Source organism: Silurus aristotelis (genome assembly GCF_946808225.1).
Source record: "Silurus aristotelis genome assembly, chromosome: 4".
Lineage (NCBI taxonomy): Eukaryota > Metazoa > Chordata > Actinopteri > Siluriformes > Siluridae > Silurus > Silurus aristotelis.
In genome coordinates, this window is record NC_139577.1 from 9,886,965 (window position 1) to 9,907,014 (window position 20,050).

General features: G+C 41.6%; 1 protein-coding gene and 1 long non-coding RNA gene across 26 annotated transcripts in view; both read right to left on the reverse strand.

Annotated features, from left to right (window-relative positions):
* Window positions 1-3,784, reverse strand: part of LOC310725326 — a 517,016-nt gene extending 513,232 nt beyond the window's left edge. Inside the window, exon 1 of the long non-coding RNA XR_014533322.1 lies at window positions 2,848-3,784. This is a non-coding gene — a long non-coding RNA (uncharacterized lncRNA). The remainder of the gene's footprint in view (window positions 1-2,847) is intronic.
* A 3,611-nt stretch (window positions 3,785-7,395) lies between these two features.
* lrrfip2 (leucine rich repeat (in FLII) interacting protein 2) overlaps window positions 7,396-20,050 on the reverse strand; it is a 65,607-nt gene continuing 52,952 nt past the window's right edge. For 24 of the 25 annotated variants that reach the window (XM_083539958.1, XM_083539956.1, XM_083539964.1 and 21 more), the window contains 6 exons: window positions 16,273-16,405; window positions 15,976-16,025; window positions 15,748-15,868; window positions 12,331-12,410; window positions 11,730-11,834; window positions 7,396-8,134 (listed from right to left, as the gene is read on the reverse strand). In XM_083539958.1, coding sequence (XP_083396084.1) covers window positions 8,024-8,134; window positions 11,730-11,834; window positions 12,331-12,410; window positions 15,748-15,868; window positions 15,976-16,025; window positions 16,273-16,405 — 600 coding nt within the window. In that variant the 3' untranslated portion in view covers window positions 7,396-8,023. Of the gene's footprint in view, window positions 8,135-11,729; window positions 11,835-12,330; window positions 12,411-15,747; window positions 15,869-15,975; window positions 16,026-16,272; window positions 16,843-20,050 lie in introns of all 25 variants that reach the window. The other variant, XR_014533274.1, reaches the window with a different exon arrangement.

Sequence of the window (20,050 nt, forward strand, 5' to 3'; positions counted from 1 at the left end):
GGAGGTGGAGCAGGTGGATGAGTTTAGGTACCTGGGGTCAACATGCAAATTAATAAGGGGTTTGTAAGAGAAGTAAGGAAAAGAGTGCAAGCAGGGTGGAGTGGTTTGAGAAGAGTGATAGTGGGTATGATTTGTGATAGAAGGGTATCTGCAAGAGTGAAAGGAAAAGTGTATAATACTATGGTAAGACCTGCTATGCTGTATGGTTTAGAGACAGTGACATTGACTAAAAGAAAGGTGGAGTTGAAATTAGCAGAGCTGAAGATGTTGAGATTTTCATTGGGAGTGACGAGGATAGACAGGATTAAAAATAAGTTTAATAGAAACAAAGTGAGGGAGGCACGATTGAGATGGTTTGAACATGTGCAGAGGAGGGACATGGGGTATATTGGTAGAAGAATGCTGAGGATGGAGCCACCAGGAAGGAGGAAAAGAGGAAGGCCAAGGAGGGGTTTTATGGATGTGGTGAGGGAAGACATGCAAGTAGTTAGTTTAAAAGGGGCAGATGTATAGGATAGGGGGGTATGGAGACGGATGATCCACTGTGGCAACCCCTAACAGGAGAAGCCGAATAATGAAGATGATGATGCCTGGGCTTATACAAGCAGATGAGGGTACATGTACCTCCATATTAGCAGTGTAAGAAATCTTCTGCAGCTGTCCTTCCTACTTTAAATATTTAGCCTGTGACTGTATTATAGTCTTTATCAATCGTACTTAATTATTTTGTCTTTCTAGTTGCCTGCTAAAGAGATGTATAAGGTCCATCTTCTTAGGCAAATTAGAAAAAGTGACTCCATAAAATGTCTAGCAACATATACAGACCCTGGACATTTGGCTTCAATATTAGTGATGATGTAGGTGGCATCACCTAGTTAGTGGGGACCAGTAATGAGGGTGATTACTGGTATAAACACCAAAAGATTTAGCACCAATAATCTATTGTTACCCACATATTGATGGTATGGATTGACTTCCTATTAACATCATTGACTAAAGGAGCTTTATTAGAAAATGTGGGTTCCATCAATCTACCCAATCACATTATAATTAGGAACATTTCAATGCTCGTGCCTATATACTGTATGGATAGATTAAGTAATGTTATATAACTACCGCAAAGTCCCTTTGTTAAAAAAAAGGCATGTGCAGAAGAGGTTACAATTTGCCAAAGAACACATCAACTGGCCTAAAGAGAAATGGAGGAACATTTTGTGGACTGAACAAACTGTAAATTTTGTGGACTGTACAAACTCAAAACTATTTTGTACAAACATTTTTGTTTCTAGGATTTAGCAATCCTGTGAATCACTAAACTAATATTTAGTTGTATGACCACAGTTTTTCACATCTGTGTGGCATGGAGTCAACCAACTTGTGGCACCTTTCAGCTGTTATTCCACTCCATGATTCTTTAACAACATTCCACAATTCATTTACATTTCTTGGTTTTGCTTCAGAAACAGCATTTTTGATATCACCCCACAAGTTCTCGATTGGATTAAGGTCCGGGGATTGGGCTGGCCACTCCATAACATTAATTTTGTTGGTTTGGAACCAAGACTTTGCTCGTTTACTAGTGTGTTTGGGGTCATTGTCTTGTTGAGACAACCATTTCAAGGGCATGTACTCTTCAGCATAAGGCAACATGACCTCTTCAAGTATTTTGACATATGCAAACTGATCCATGATCCCTGGTATGTGATAAATAGGCCCAACACCATAGTAGGAGAAACATGCCCATATCATGATGCTTGAACCACCATGCTTCACTGTCTTCACTGTGTACTGTGGCTGTGGAGTTTGGGGGTCGTCTCACAAACTGTCTGTGGCCCTTGGACCCAAAAAGAACAATTTTACTCTCATCAGTCCACAAAATGTTCCTCCATTTCTCTTTAGGCCAGTTGATGTGTTCTTTGGCAAATTGTAACCTCTTCTGCACATGCCTTTTTTTTAACAAAGGGACTTTGCGGGGGATTCTTGAAAATAGATTAGCTTCACACAGACGTCTTCTAACTGTCACAGTACTTACAGGTAACTCCAGACTGTCTTTGATCATCCTGGAGCTGGTCATTGGCTGAGCCTTTGCCATTCTGGTTATTCTTCGATCCATTTTGATGGTTGTCTTCCATTTTCTTCCACCCTAACTTTCCATTTATTTTTTTTAACACACCCCTTTCAACTAATTGCCCAATTGCACAGCCTTACGAGCGTGCATATCATGAATGCTGGGTCTTGTTTGTTTTCTGAGAATCTAATGCACCTACTGGTAACTTGTTTGCCACGTAGCAATAAAAAATATACTAAAAACCTGGATTATTCTGGTTAGTCACATTGTACTGCTATTATTTTGAACAATACTCAGCATTCAACACGATCATCCCTCAGCACCTGATTGAGAAGCTGAACCTACTGGGCCTGAACACCTCTCTCTGTAACTGGATCCGGGACTTCCTGACTGGGAGACCTCAGTCAGTCCGGATTAAAAACAACATCTCCAGCAACACCACACTAAACACTGGGGCAACTCAGGGCTGTGTGCTCAGTCCACTGCTGTTCACTCTGCTGGCTTACGACCGTGTAGCAATGCACAGCTCAAATCACATCATTAAGTTTGGGAATGACACGACCGTGGTGGGTCTCATCAGCAAGAACGATGAGTCAGCATACAGAGAGGAGGTGCAACGGTTAAGAGCCTGGTGTGGAGCCAACAACCTGTCTCTGAACGTTGATAAAACTAAAGAGATGGTTGTTGACTTCAGGAGAACACAGAGTGACCCTTCTCCACTGAACATTGATGGATCCTTCGTGGAGTTTATCAAGAGCACCAAATTCCTTGGTGTTCACTCGGCGGATAACCTCACCTGGTCACTCAACCCCAGCTCCATCACCAAAAAAGCCCAGCAGCGTCTCTACTTCCTGAGAAGTCTGAGGAAAGCCCATCTCCCTCCCCTCATCCTGGCCACATTCTACAGAGGTACCATTGAGAGCATCTTGAGCAGCTGCATCACTGCCTGGTTTGGGAACTGCACCGTCTCGGATCGCAAGACCCTACAGAGGATAGTGAGGACAGCTGAGAAGATCATCTCCCCTCCATCACGGACATTTACACCACACGCTTTATCCGCAAAGCCAACAGCATTGTGGACGACCACACACACTTGTCACACACACTTTTCACTCTCCTACCATCAGGGAAGCGGTTCTGAAGCATTCGGGCCGCCACATCCAGACTGTGCAACAGTTTCTTTCCTCAAGCCATCAGGCTACTCAACAAACAACTGAACTGAACTCTCACACACACACACAAAACTGTGTGACTGATCTGTACAACCCGGACTCAACACACACTCGTACTCACTTCACACACCCGTGACTTCAGTACCACTCACATTACATCACTTTATTACTACAAACTGTTTACATCATGTTTTTGCACATCTTTCCTAAACTGCTGCTATATTTGCTCTTTTTTTCACGTTTTGTTTACATTTTGGCTACTGTTTAATTTTGTTCACTTTGTCTTGTTACAACAGGTTTACTGGCGGAGCTATTTTGTGTTTTGTGCTGTACTGTCCTGTGTTGTCTTGCACTGTCTTGTTTTGTCTTTGCACTGTCTTGTGTTGTCTTTGCACTGTTTGCACCAGGTTGCACAAATGCACTTTATGTGGCGAGGACACTTACTAGTCCTCAGCCCTGTGTTTTCTGTTTCTGTGATTGTTGTTTAATGTAGTATCAGGGTTCTGGAGGAACGTTGTTTTATTTCACCATGTACTGCGTCAGCTATATATGGTTTAAATGACAATAAAAGCTTCTTAAATCAGTCATTCCCTTTTATTTATGAGTGCATAAAAACTTTACCGGTCAAGCAAGCAGCAAGCCACCAATCAGTGTGGAGCATGTGTTTTGTTTCAAACTCATTTTGACAGCTGCCTGTGGTAATTACTTAACATGAACATACAGTTAAGCATCAGTTTAACAGCAAGCAGAATATTTTGAGAGTAAATAATGATGAAAGAAACTTCTGACTCCTACCACAACACCCATGACCTTATTTGCACAATTTTTTTTAAGTAGTAATAGATATCAATGTGTTTGACTCATTAAAGGGAGTAATATTTCACCCACTTTAACTCAAGTATATGGTTTGTGTACTTTGTCCACCACTGGTCATGAAATCTGTAATGCAATTAATGCACAATAGTGGAAACAGGTGCAAGTGCAGAGTAAGAGCATTTATTTAAAACATGGGCAAACAATCTGTGAAGAATCGTGAAACAGGCTATGGCCAGGCAAATAACAATACTAGGGCATGAACACGAGGACATGAAATGAACGGAAACAAGATCCAAAAACAATGAAACAAGAAACAAAACAGCTTGGTAATCTTAGTAGAACTTGACAAGTTAGACATTTGTATACATAATCCTGGGCAAAAGAAAATCAACCAAGCACAAAATGTCAAAATATTTAGCTTTTAATTAGTTTTAACATCAAATTGTCACATTAAACAAATACATTTCAGAGACTCAGTGTATCACCATTTGTTCCTTTTGCAATAGTTAATTGTTAACAACTGGGAAATTCACAGAAGTCTTGTAGAAAAATGTACAATGGTAAAATCATGATTATGGTAATTTCTAGAAACTTTTAGGCCTTATAGTCAACAGTACACTGTCACATTTCGTAATATTTCAGATGTCCACAACACACCAATGGGATGGGTAGTGGACACAGTTACTCACTGTCCCCAAGACTACAGAGAAATCTATTTACCCACACAAAAACTAAGCACAGTACGCCAGGGCAGAGACTCAGGAGGACTTATCATCTGGTACAAATCACAACTGCACAACATCATAAACATCATCAAAACTTCTAAATTCATCAAATCCATGTAAACATGTTTTGATCTCTAGGGAGCATGGAGTGAGACAGGGCTGCTGTTTAAGTCCCACACACTTCAACATCTACATCACTGAATTGTCCTCCATGTTAGAGCGATTTACAGCACCCTGTTTCACTCTACACCACCACACAAGTTTGAACTCCTGCTGTATTCAGATGACATGGTCCTGCTGTCCCCTGCTGCTTAGGATCTACAGCAGAACCTGAACCTGCTGCAGCATACTGTCAGACCTGGGCCCAAAATTATTATATTCCAAAAAAAGATCCAGCTATCAGGGAACTAAACACACATTTAGGTTAGGAACACATTTAATTAAGCCAAAAACTACACCTACATAGGACTAAACATGAGTTTAGGAAACTTCACACCCACCGACACACAATGTCACAGACACGCACATAGAGCTCGGCTCTTTTCTCTTCCCTCTTTATCCTCCTCCCAGAGAACCCTGAGTAGTTTTATCCCCCACAGATGTGATTCTCCATTCACACACCGGTGCTTGGCCATGCTGTCTGCTGCCACAGTGTGGACATCTACAGTCTGGACAGTTCTAATAGATGTTGCATCGAAACTGTTTAGAAAATGGCCAAGAAGGTTTAAGTAATCAACAAAGTGGATGTTAGAAGTAAAGATGTGCAATAGAATATCGAATGTTGCCTTTGAAAAGTACAATCTACAAGGGTACCAAAATGTATATTTTATATTAAAGGGCACAGTGGGTATACCTTTGAGGGTACTGTCCCATTGACAAGCTATTTTAAATCTGACATAGGCTTTTGGATTATAGTAATGCATTCAATGAGCATAATGAAATTTGGTGTGTAATGTAATTGTTTAAGTAAAGAAAAAGAATAAATTACACTGACCTGAACTGCAAGAGCATGAAAGGAAACAATCAAAACCAAAGCCTTTTATTAAGATTTCTATTATGATGATCTAGAAGGTGTCATAAATATCTCCATACATAAGGGAAATAAGCACTAAATACTATTAAATATGTTTATTTACAAAACATTTTCTATATGACAGGCATTTTTTTGTACATACACAAATTTGCCTTTACCTTCAAGTTTGGCAACAGTGTTGTATGTGACGTGGTATCTGGAACCAAGAGGTTAGCATCAGAACTTGCGACATGCGACCTCCATGGCTCAGACATTTTCCAACACATCCCACAGATAAATGTTGCAGCAAGTGCCATTAATGTCTCCAACATTTTCAATCATGAAAAATACTATTTTGATAATTGAACATTTTCAAATTTTTATCAATACTCATCCTTCTTCACCTGTTTCCAGCGTTTTACAGTCCAGTACAATACTTCACCTTCATCCTCAGGAGTCTTAGGATTCATGCCACAGCATAGCAATGGTTTAAGGGATCCACATTTGCTCCATGCAGATTTTGCACTCTTCTGTTCTCCATCTATTCTTGATATCTCGGTGAAATCATACCTTCGCATGGGTTTTCATACCAATGATATGCTGATAAAACGCAATTATAGGCCCATGCCACTAACGCTCCACTGACCATTGAAGTTTTGAAGACCATTGAAGACCACCCTAACTTTTAGTAGTAGACAGTGTGATCATGGATACTCTGGCAATTGTGCAGTTAAACAGCCATACACAGCAAGTGACAAAACAATGATTTGATACCTTTCTGTCATAGCTTGTACCACAGCTTTCTTTAATTTTTTTTTGTTGTTGTTTGTTTGTTCCTTAAGTAGGGTTGGGAGATGGAGATGCATCTTGAAGTATATAAGCCTCCACATTCCAGCTTTTGAAGTCTACTTTGAACAAAGGTTTACAAAAACCCTCCCTGTGGATGTCTCCAAGTGTTTTTTGGTTTTTTTTCCTCATCTACCATAACATTTGCTAGTACATCAGTAGTTACTCTTTCAGGGACATCCCAGTGTTCTGTTGGCTACAGTATACCTGAAGTTTGTGCTAACACTAACTTATCTAAGCTTCAAATTGCTTGTTTTTTATAGACAGCTCACTGGTCTGCACTTGCATTAGTTACAGGCAAAACACATGACTCAAACAAAGAGTAGACATTTAAAGTTATTAATTGTTTGATTACTTAATCTAACAAAGCAACTGAGCAACAATAAATACTTGTCAGTCACATGTTCCAATTATTTTATAATACACTTAAAAAATGGATGGGTTCAAAATAAAATTGCATGTTCTAAATTAGTCTAGATTTAAATATCAGTAAATGAAAGCTTCTGATCATCAATCTTTCGATCTCAAACCAAAATGACTTAAGTGTATAATAAATGCAAAAGAATTTGCTTTGCTTCACCAATAGAGTCAAAAAATATAGAATAATTTGGGTGTCATGACAAACAAAGTAACTACTAGTGGCCAGTGTGTGGAATCAAAATTTTTTAAATAATTTATCAGGATGAATTGGAAGTATGAAATTCTTATACAAGTATGAAAACTTTTTTTTTTATGAAACATATCTGAAACACTCACTTTATTCAAAAATTCCAATTTTCTTTTATTTTAAATATTTTTGAATCCATAATGAAACCATTGTATAGAATTGGTTTGTACTACCACATCAAAATGAATCCCTATATTAAATATTTTTGTGTACCAATACCATTTCTTTCCTTTATAATGAAAACCCCTCAGTTCCCATGTGAACAAAGGCACATTGTTAAAAACATTTATCAATGTGTGCAGTTGTGTGAAAGTAATTTCAAATACACTTTTTCACTCATTCGGCCTATTGCTGAAGCAGGAGGAATCAAGCACCCAAATCACGCAATATAACCTAGGGGAAAGCCATGATATACAAAGCTTTCAAAACACAACACAACCAAAAAAGCCCTTGTCAAACAACAACAAAAAATCAATTAGACACAGTTACCCCCTTTCAGACAAACAGAGGTGTGCACCAATTCTTATGTTTAGTAAAAAAAAAAAAAAAAAAAAAAAAAAAAAAGAGAGAGAAAAATACTTTCTTTCGCTACGAAGTGTTTCTTTTTGGTTTCCCAGAGATGTGTTAGGTGGCAAAAGCAGCATTTGCAGTGTGTGGCAGTAAAGAATTCTATATTTAAGAGCAGTTAAGAGTACAAATTGTCCAAAGCTAATCTAATCACTGCTGAGAGAGTAGGGCATTGCGATTTGCTTTCATCTTCTCCAAGCGCTTCACCAGGTGGTTGTTGGTCATCTCCATTTCCTCAATTTTGTCCAGTGCAGTACGCAGCTGCAAAATAAGTTAAGAAGCAAAAAAAACATTTAACATTTCATTAAAGAATGTTTTGTACAGCGCTCCATTTTAGTTTGATACATTTTAGATTCAAGCCACTTCTTAGCCATCAGCACAAAAGTCTCTCCTTTACTGATAGGTAACTTGCAAAATAGATAGTTTTGCAGTTATCTGAATAATGAATTTTCATTATGTCAGTGATTTGAAAGCACTTTTGATTAAGAAATGCATGCACTGATGTTCTGTCCTTTCTGACCACCTTCGCAAGTGGTTTAAGGTGGTGGATCATCCATTCAAAACAAAAGTATTAAGAGTGTACAGTAGCTAAAAGTCTATAAAATACCTTAGTGTAGTTTATATTTAACTGGATTCTAACAACGTATATGTGTGTGTGTGTGTGTGTGTGTGTGTGTGTGTGTGTGTGTGTGTATTACAATACTATAGAAAAAAACAATTAATATAAAATATTTTAAAGTAGTTAATGTGCAGCTTGTATAGGAGTACAGATTTACTGTCCTCTGAAAATAACTCAAAATACAGCCATTATTGTCAAAATAGCTGCCAACAAAAGTAAGTACATGCTAAGTGATAACAGCTGTACTTCCTTTAACCATGCAAAACCATTGTGTTACCATACAGTGTTCAGGGTCATACAGAGGTTTTCCAAGACGGGTTCCACTCGGAACAGTCCTCACTAGAGTCGATCAAAGAAGTTGAAATCTCGTGCTGTACGTCAGGTGCAGAAGCTGCTTCAAAAAACAGACACATGAGTGTTGCAGCATTGCTTTAGAGGTTGCAGAAGTGAAAGTTCCGCTGTCAGTGCTCAGACCATACACCGCACACTGCAACAAGTCAGTCTGCATGGTTGTTGTCCCAGAATAAAGCCTTTTTGAAGCTGGCTCACAAGAAAACCCACAAATACACACGTGGCCAAAATTGTTGGTACCCTTCGGTCAATGAAAGAAAAATTTACAATGGTCACAAAAAATAACTTTAATCTGACAAAAGTAATAATAAATAAAAATTTTATGAAAGTTCACCAATGAATGTCAGACATTACTTTTCAACCATGCTTCTACGGAATTATAAAAAAAAATAAACTCATGGAACAGGCCTAGACAAAAATTATGGTACCCCTAGAAAAGACTGAAAATAATGTGACCAAAGGGACATGTTAATTCAAGGTGTGTCCACTAATTAGCGTCACAGGTGTCTACAATCTTGTAATCAGTCAGTGGGCCTATATATAGGGCTCCAGGTAGTCACTGTGTTGTCTGGTGACATGGTGTGTACCACAGTCAACATGTACCAGAGGAAGCGAAGGAAAGAGTTGTCTCAGGAGATTAGAAAGAAAATTATAGACAAGCATGATAAAGGTAAAGGCTATAAGACCATCTCCAAGCAGCTAGATGTTTCTGTGACTAAAGTTGCACACATTATTCAGAAATGTAAGATCCATGGGACTGTAGCCAACCTCCCTGGACGTGGCCGCAGGAGGAAAATTGATGACAAATCAAAGAGACGGATAATCCGAATGGTAACAAAAGAGCCCAGAAAGACTTCTAAAGAGATCCAAGGTGAACTCCATGCTCAAGGAACATCAGTGTCAGATCGCACGATCCTTCGTTGTTTGAGCCAAAGTGGACTACATGGGAGACAACCAAGGAGGACACTATTGTTGAAAACAAATCATAAAAAACCTAGACTGGAATATGCCAAACTACATGTTTACAAGCCACAAAGCTTCTGGGAGAATGTCCTATGGACAGATGACACAAAAATAGAATTTTTTGCCAAGGCACATCAGCTCTATGTTCACAGACGGAAAAAAAGACGGCATCTGGCACAAGGTGTCTTGAATCTGCGCAGGGTACTATGAAATCTGAAGACTATCAAGGGATTCTAGAGAGAAATGTGCTGGCCAGTGTCAGAAAGCTTGGTCTCAGTCGCAGGTCATGGGTCTTGCAACAGGACAATGACCCAAAACACACAGCTAAAAACACCCAAGAATGGCTAAGAGGAAAACATTGGATTATTCTAAAGTGGCCTTCTATGAGCCCTGACCTCAATCCTATTGAGCATCTTTGGAAGGAGCTGAAACATGCCGTCTGGAAAAGACACCCTTCAAACCGGAAACAACTGGAGCAGATTGCTCATGAGGAGTGGGCCAAAATACCTGCTGAGAGGTGCAGAAGTCTCATTGACAGTTACAGGAATCGTCTGATTACAGTGATTGCCTGAAAAGGTTGTGCAACAAAATATTAAGTTAGGGGTACCATCATTATTGTCTAAGCCTGTTCCATGAGTTTATTTGTTTAAATAATTTCGTTGAAGCATGGTTGAAAAGCAATGTCTGACTTTCATTGGTTAAAACTCATAGAATTTTTATTTATTACTTTGTCAGATTCAAGTTTTTTCTGTGACCATTGTGAGTTTTTCTTTCATTGACCGAAGGGTACCAACAATTTTGGCCACGTGTGTAGTTTGCTCAAGACAACCTGTCCAAGAGCATGAATTACTAGAACCATATCCTGTGGTCTGATGAGACTTAGATACACTTGTCTGGCTCAGATGGTGTCCAGCATGTGTAGAGACACTCTGGTGAGGAGAACCAAGAAAATTGTGTCTTGCATACAGTCAAGCATGGTGGTGGTAACATCATGGTCTGGGGCTGAAAGAGTGCTGCTGATACCGGGGAGCTGCGGTTCCAACATGTACTGTGGCATTCTGAAGCAGAACATGATTCCCTCCCTTCAGAAACTGGGCCGAATGGCAAATTTTCAACATGAAAACGACCCCAAACACACTGCCAAGATGACAACTGCCTTGCTGAAGGTGATGGAGTGGCCAAGTATGTCTACAGACCTGAACCCTATTGAGCACCTGTGGGCCATCCTCAAGCGAAAGGTGCAGAAGCAGCATGTGTCTAACATCCAGCAGCTCCCCGATGTCATTATAGAGGAGTGGAAGAGGATTCCAATTCCAGTGAATTCCATGCCCAGTAGGATTATGGCAGTGCTAGGCAACAATTGTACTCACACAAAATGTTGACATGTTCATATTTATTTATTTTCAGAGGACAGTTAATCTGTACTGCTATACAAGCTGCACATTGCCTACTCTAAAATACAGAAGATATACTAAAATGGTTGCTGAAATGTGAGGGGTGTACTCACTTTTGTGTGATACTGTATATATATTTGAGAGTGTGTGTGTGTGTGTGTGTTCACTGTTCATACACACAGAAAAATACACATACAAATTAACCTTTTTTTCTTCTTTGATTTTGATTCTTCTTTGCCAAATTATACATTCACTTTATTAGAAACGCCATGGAAAAACCATGGAACGTTAAGTGCATGAGATACAACAGCAGAAGTTCAGATCAGGTTCCATGTCTGTCACCAAGAGCATAGTTCTTTGGCTCTCATGGGCACGGACTCACCTAAAAGGGATCTGCATTTGTTTTTTTGCAATTTGCTGCTAGCCAATTAGATATTTCATGAATGTGCAGTTATAAAATTGAAATTCTGAAACTGTTCCTAATAAAGTACACTCTGTATTTCCATCATAGCTTTACTTGCATCCTTACCTCCCTTTGTAGTTTTCTTTTCTCAGCCTTAAGTTCATCTTCAATTTTCTCAGAGTTATCAGCTGCTGCTTTATATCTTAACACCTGCCCTTCAAGTCTGTTTATCTACATAGGGAAAATGTGCATTATTAGAATGACTTCTATTAATAAAAAGCAATTTAACAATCATTAAGAAAACAGAACATGACAGACCGGATTACCAGACTCCAATGCTAAATCTAAATCTTCTCATCTAAACAAGGTTAACTTTTATCAGAAAAAGCTCAGCTTTGTGCATTACAGTTGTAAAATGTTATAAATTGCATTTTTTTCATAGGAAGAGAGGTTAAAATATATTAAAAAACTAATATGAAAGTCACGCATAATACATTACACATAAATACATAAAATACTTTGTTCTTAACTGAAACACGATCAGAAAGCAAAAAATTTTAATAAATGACTTTACTTTCTAAAACAGTTAAGGCTTTTATTTTTTTTAACATTTGATTTTAAGGGGAAAGTGTATATGGTCAGTGCTGAATTCCAAAATTATTTGGATGGTATACAGAGGCAGAATCAACCAAAATTGTCACCTGGCTGCAATATCTTAGAAACTTACATTTTGTTCCATTGTACCCATTTCTTGTTCTGCCTTTGAAAGCTTGAATTTATAGTCAGTAATTTGTCGGTTGGCATCTCCTACAGATAATACAATAACAGGATTGAATTAGAACAAATAAATAAAAAATTTATACAGACACAAATTTGTTTTTGTTTTTTCTTCAAATATACAAGTAAAGTGAATTTAATTTATCTTTTTTCTTACATTTTATTTTATTTTTATTCATTGCCAAATCCCAACCTGCAGTTAGGTCTCTCCTATTACATGACAGAACCATGCATTTAAACGCTATTTAAATTTTTTGTTTGCAAAGCCCATCTTGTTACGAGGCTGGAATTACAAATGGTACCATAATATGACACCCTCTCCAGCAGAGAGGATTAGGAAAATGTACACAGCCAGGGTTTTCACACATCATACATCTTATTACTGGCCTAAGCAGTTGTACTTTACCTCATTCAAAACTATTGTACAAGTACCAAAGCAGGATGTGGCGACAGTGCGCAACAACTTTCATCCAGTTCTTACCCACGTCATTACAAAGTGCTTCAATTGGCTGGTCATTTCTTATATAAAAGCCTGCCTACAACTATCAGTTGATCCTCAGTAGTATGTTTACTGTAATAACTGGCCAACAGAAGATGCCATTACCTCAGCCCTTTAGTCTGCTCTGACTCATCTAGAAAATAACTCCTTTATGAAGATGCTATTCATAAACTTAATCTCTGCATTTATAGTCATCCAATCAAAGATGACATCCAAAGTCCCCCACTCTTTAGCTGAACTCTGGACATTTTAACCAACAGACCAGAGTTTGTTTGAATTTGAAACAACACCCCATCCACCATTGACTCAAACACTCCTCTACTCAGATCATGATAAACTCTACCGCTGTACCATAAATACCATTCTTACAAACTGCATTACAGTTTAACCCTAGAATAACTGCAGAGTGCACAACCAAGGCACTACATCTGCTAGTGAAAACTACCCCATAAATTATTAGGACACTGTTGTGCAACATTAATATTTATCAAAAGTGTTGCCTACAAAGAATGAATGTTATTATCAAGGACACCTCCCATCCCCACCACTCACTGTTTTCTGTAGCATTTTTCTGATTGAAGACATGCATTTTGCACTCCCACAAAAAGAATCAAAAACAGCATTTTCCTTTTGGCTGTACTAATTCTGAACTCAGACACTAACTGCCAGTCTCTACCCAATAACTAAGCAACTGTTTCACTTAATTTATTTGGTATTTGCCCTACTGGTTCAGTGTTGTTTCTGATATTGAAAATAAAGTTAAACCTAGCCTTTTATATCTGTTAAGCTGTTTCAGAGAAGGTTTCTTTGACAAACAATGCAACAAACTAAGTAATAAACAAAAAAACAACGTTGTCTCTTAAAAACGATAAAGAACAGGGTGTTTCCAAAGTTTTGACATGCATTGTAATTCTGCTATTAAGTCTACCAATCTCAATTAACAACAGCCAAATAAACAGGTGCTCAAAATAGTTTAATGATTTACAGTATAATAAACAAATGTATAATAATGTACAGCCATGGCCAAAAGTTTAAGAATAACACAAATATTGTTTTTCTCAAAGTCTGCTGCCTCAGTTTTTATGATGTCAATTTGCATATACGCCAAAATGTTGTAAAGAGTAATCAGATGAATTGCAATTAATTGCAAAGTGTAATTATTGACCATAGTCTTTCCTTTGAGGCTCACGTGAATAATATTACCAGGATTGCCTTCTTTCATCTTAGAAATATTGCTAAAATTAGAAATATGATGTTACAGGATGCAGATAAACTAGTTCATGCTTTTGTTACATCTAGATTCTTAGGGACTCAGACACAGTCTCAGTGTTCAGGTCAAGGTTGAAAACATTTATTTAGTCAAGTCTTTTATCAGTAGATTTTTTTTTGGGTAAAGTAGCAGATCTGGAGGGATCATGGATATAAAGTGTTCAGTGAAATGGGATATTTGTATGCTACCGTCCCCTCACTCTCACAGTTCACTCAGGTTTGTTGACGGTGGTGTGGTGCCTCGTCTCTTATACCAGAGATCCCTCATGTCTGTGTTACCTTCTGGTTCTCCCTTTTAGTTATGCTGCCATAGCGAGTCTTGCCAGAGTCTCCAACTGCACAGTGTCCTTAACTTTTATACAACAATAAGGACACATAATAATCCATATCCTCCTCTTCCTGTCACCCCTTTTCTCTCTCGGTCGAGTTAAACATGCTCCTGAGGATCCAGTGGCCACTGTTCCTGCCCCTTTTCCCGCCGCAGATCTTCCCACTTCGTCCTGGCCTGCCTCAGGATAGTGTTCTCTTCGATTGGAGGCCAATCTGTGCAGTTAGGGATGTTTCTCATCAATGCCTTGGGTGGTTCCATGAAATTCCAGAGTAAGAACGGGAGCTTTGAGGATGGATTTGGATTGCAGTTCATGTCAACAGTCTGCTACACTGACTAAGGACTACAGTTTGCTTCTGACCACCATCACTGTACCCCGCAAGGAGAGAGGTTTAATTGTTGTGAAGAAGGCTTCAGGCCCACAAAGGTCCAGCAAGCACCAGGACCATCTCCTATGGGTTACAGTAAGGTAAATACTTTTGAAGGATGGCCGGGTGTCAATATGGACAGCTAAGAAGCCACTTCTCTCCAGGAAAAACATCAGGGACAGACTGATATTGTGCAAAAGGTACAGGGATTGGATTGCTGGGGTAAAGTCAATTTCTCTGATGTATCCCCATTCAGATTATTTTGGGCACTTAAAAAAAAAAAAGCTTGTCCGGAAAAGAAAAAGTGCGCGCTACCCATTAGTCCTGTATCATGACAACAGCAAAGCATCCTGAGACCTTTCATGTGTAGGGTTTCTTCTCAGCCAAAGGAACTTAAGAACATAGACATTAATAAAAAACAGTACAAAAAGATCCTCCAAGAACAACTTTGTCACCATCTGTTCTTGGATGGTTGGGAAAACAATGCCTTTTCCAGCATGATAGAGCAACTTGCCATAAGGCAAAAGTGATAACTAAGTGGCTCAGGGAACAAAACATTTCCCCGAACTCCCCAGACCTTAAACCTATTGAGAAGTTGTGGTCAATCCTAAAGAGACTGGTGGACAAACAAAAACCCACAAATTCTGACAAACATTGACAAAAAAATGATTATGCAAAGATGGGTTGCAAAACACTTTGTGAAAAGTAATATTTGTGTCATTCTCAAAACTTTTGCCTTTGCCGTTAATATGCCTTTCATGTACGCTGCCTTCAATTACTTACTTCGGTAAGGTATGCACTTTGGAAAGCATTGAAACGTGCAGTTGTAAGTATGAAAGATCTTTTGGAAAGATGAAGATGGACATCAATAACCCTTTCAGCTGGTTGCAAGTGTAAACTTACTCTGCATTTCAATCAAGTTCAAGTCAGTGCCATTTTCTAGTTGTTCTCCATCAGGGTCAACACTTTCCATCTTCAAATGTTTCTGTTTTTCATCCTGAAGCTGCGTTTTTAGTTTCCTTATCTATGAGATGCCAAAACAGAATAATGTTACAAATACCCTCTTCTGGGGCAATTGCTCATTCTTTTATCATCAATCATTCTATTAAACACTTCAGATAATATTCGTACTTGAGATAAGAGTTCATCTTTTTCTTCAGCAAGCTTTTGTAGTCGAATATCTGTTATGGGGAAAAAAAGGCATTTACAACTATGACATAATAATTGCACCTCTTTAAAATAATGTGTTTATATATTCACCTGAACCACAATACTAACATGAATTTGTAATTATGTTCTTTATATAAAATAAAATAATTAAAAACAAACAAATCTTTATTACATTGGACTCCACACCTAATAATCTACTAATAATCAGTAGTAGTCTCAAAGGTTGTCAAACACTGTTGGAGCAATCTGTTTTCATACCCAGAGGTCCATCTCCAGCAGACTCCAGCACTTGAGCAGCTTCCTGAGTGACAAGAGTAATCACTGAGGTGGGAGATTCATGACTAACATCCCCATTGGGAGTGCCCTCGGGAATGATAACCAGCCCATGTTTCTGTAGGAAGCAGAGTTATTACGTGAGTTATAATGCTTTTACATAACAGAATATATGCCCTAACACAGAGTATATGCAGCAGTAAAGATTACACATCACCCAGGGCATCTTATGCTAGAAGCCCTTTGGGAAACATAATGAGACCCTATCAACCCCAACTGAAACATTTCTTACTGCAATTTTTTTAAAGAAACTGTTAGAATATAAGAACACACAGTTTGGGCTAATATTCATGTTTACATCCTTGCTGTAAACTATATAATAATATAATTATATAGAAAAAGAAAGATAATAAAATAAAGAAAACCTTTAATTTAAATAAAGGTGCTGGTATTTTCATCCTTAACTCTATACATATATCTAACACTTATGCAGTGTATATGCAATTGCAAGGTATTGGAATTTTTAAATATTTACCTAAACAGATATATAAACACCTCTCCTTGAACTGCCACCTTAACGTGGTGGAGGGGTTTGAGTACTCGAATGACCCTAGGAGCTATGTTGTCCGGGGCTATATGCCCCTGGTAGGGTCTCCCAAGGCAAACAGGTCCCGGGCGACGGGTCAGACTAAGAGCGGTTCAAAACCCCTTATGAGAGATACTACATCAGGGACCGTGATGTCGCCCGGTATGGCGCAGCCGGGGCCCCACCCTGGAGCCAGGCCCGGGGTTGGGGCTCGTATGCGAGCGCCTGGTGGCCGGGCCTTCCCCCACAGGGTCCGGCCGGGCTCAGCCCGAAGGAGCGACGTGGGGCCGCCTTCCAGTGGGCTCACCACCTGCAGGAGGGACCGTAAGGGGCCGGTGCTAAGAGGATCGGGCAGCAGTCGAAGGTGGAGGCCTCGAAAACCCGATCCCTGGACACGGAAGCTAGCTCTAGGGACGTGGAATGTCACCTCGCTGGCGGGGAAGGAGCCTGAGATTGTGCGTGAGGTTGAGAGGTTCCGACTAGAGATAGTCGGGATCACCTCTATGCACGGCCTGGGCTCTGGAACCACACTCCTCGAGAGAGGATGGACTCTTTACAACTCTGGAGCTGCCCATGGTGAAAGGCGTCGGGCTGGTGTGGGTTTGCTTATAGCCCCCCAGCTCAGCCGCCATGTGTTGGAGTTTACCCCGGTGAACGAGAGGGTCGTTTCCCTGCGCCTACGGGTCGGGGATAGGTCTCTCACTGTCGTGTGTGCCTACGGGCCAAACGGCAGTATAGAGTACCCGGCCTTCTTGGGGTCTCTGGGAGGGGTGCTGGACAGTGCTCCGACTGGGGACTCCGTCGTTCTACTAAGAGACTTCAATGCACACGTGGGCAGCGACAGTGACACCTGGAGGGGCGTGATTGGGAGGAACGGCCCCCCTGATCTGAACCCGAGCGGTGTTCAGTTATTGGACTTCTGTGCTAGTTACAGTTTGTCCATAACGAACACCATGTTCAAGCATAAGGGTGTCCATCAGTACACGTGGCACCAGGACACCCTAGGCCGTAGGTCGATGATCGACTTTGTGGTCGTTTCATCTGACCTGCGGCCGTATGTCTTGGACACTCGGGTAAAGAGAGGGGCGGAGCTGTCAACTGATCACCACCTGGTGGTGAGTTGGATCCGATGGCGGGGGAGGAAGCTGGACAGACTCGGCAGACCCAAGCGTACTGTGAGGGTCTGCTGGGAACGTTTGGCCGAGCCTCCTGTCAGAGAGATCTTCAACTCCCACCTCCGGCGGAGCTTTGACCAGATCCCGAGGGAGGCCGGAGATATTGAGTCCGAGTGGACCATGTTCTCCACCTCCATTGTCGAAGCGGCCGCTCGGAGCTGTGGCAGTAAGGTCTCCGGTGCCTGTCGAGGCGGCAATCCCCGAACCCGGTGGTGGAAACTGGAAGTAAGGGATGCCGTCAAGCTGAAGAAGGAGTCCTACCTGGCCTGGTTGGCTTGTGGGACTCCTGAGGCAGCTGACGGGTACCGGCAGGCCAAGCGAACTGCAGCCCGGGTGGTTATCGAGGCAAAAACTCGGGCCTGGGAGGAGTTCGGTGAGGCCATGGAGAAGGACTATCGGCTGGCCTCGAAGAGATTCTGGCAAACCGTCCGGTGCCTCAGGAGGGGAAAGCAGTGCCCCACCAATGCTGTTTACAGTAGAGGTGGGGAGCTGTTGACCTCAACTGGGGATGTCGTTGAACGGTGAAAGGGAATACTTCGAGGATCTCCTCAATCCCGCCGTCACGTCTTCCATTGAGGAAGCAGAGGCTGAGGGCTCAGAGGCGGACTCGTCCATCACCCAAGCTGAAGTCACCGAGGTAGTAAAGAAACTCCTCGGTGGCAGGGCACCGGGGGTGGATGAGATCCGCCCTGAGTACCTCAAGTCTCTGGATGTTGTGGGGCTGTCTTGGCTGACACGCCTCTGCAGCATCGCGTGGCGGTCGGGGACAGTGCCTCTGGAATGGCAGACCGGGGTGGTGGTCCCTCTTTTTAAGAAGGGGGACCGGAGGGTGTGTTCCAACTATAGGGGGATCACACTTCTCAGCCTACCTGGGAAAGTCTATGCCAGGGTACTGGAGAGGAGAATACGGCCGATAGTAGAACCTCGGATTCAGGAGGAACAATGTGGTTTTCGTCCAGGCCGTGGAACACTGGACCAGCTCTATACCCTCTACAGGGTGCTGGAGGGTTCATGGGAGTTTGCCCAACCAGTCCACATGTGCTTTGTGGATTTGGAAAAGGCATTCGACTGTGTCCCTCGCGGCGGCCTGTGGAGGGTGCTCCGGGAGTATGGGGTCGGGGGCCCTTTACTAAGGGCTGTCCGGTCCCTGTATGACCGAAGCAGGAGCTTGGTTCGCATTGCCGGCAGTAAGTCAGACTTGTTCCCGGTGCATGTTGGACTCCGGCAGGGCTGCCCTTTGTCACCGGTTCTGTTCATAATTTTTATGGACAGAATTTCTAGGCGCAGCCAGGGGTCGGAGGGTGTCCGGTTTGGTGACGACACGATTTCGTCTTTGCTCTTTGCAGATGATGTTGTCGTGTTGGCTTCATCAGACCAGGACCTTCAGCATGCACTGGGACGGTTTGCAGCTGAGTGTGAAGCGGCTGGGATGAGAATCAGCACCTCCAAATCCGAGGCCATGGTCCTCAGTCGGAAAAGGGTGGCTTGCCCACTTCAGGTTGGTGGGGAGTTCCTGCCGCAAGTGGAGGAGTTTAAGTATCTTGGGGTTTTGTTCACGAGTAAGGGAAGGGTGGAACGGGAGATTGACAGACGGATCGGTGCAGCTTCTGCAGTAATGCGGTCGATGTACCAGTCTGTCGTGGTGAAGAAGGAGCTGAGCCGCAAGGCGAAACTTTCGATTTACCGGTCAATCTACGTTCCTACTCTCACCTATGGTCATGAGCTCTGGGTCATGACCGAAAGGACAAGATCCCGGATACAGGCGGCCGAAATGTGCTTCCTCCGCAGGGTGGCTGGGCGATCCCTTAGAGATAGGGTGAGAAGCTTAGTCACTTGGGAGGAGCTCGGAGTAGATCCGCTGCTCCTCCACATCGAGAGGGGTCAGCTGAGGTGGCTCGGGCATCTGTTCCGGATGCCTCCTGGACGCCTTCCTGGGAAGGTGTTCCGGGCGCGTCCCACTGGGAGGAGACCCCGGGGAAGACCTAGGACACGCTGGAGAGAC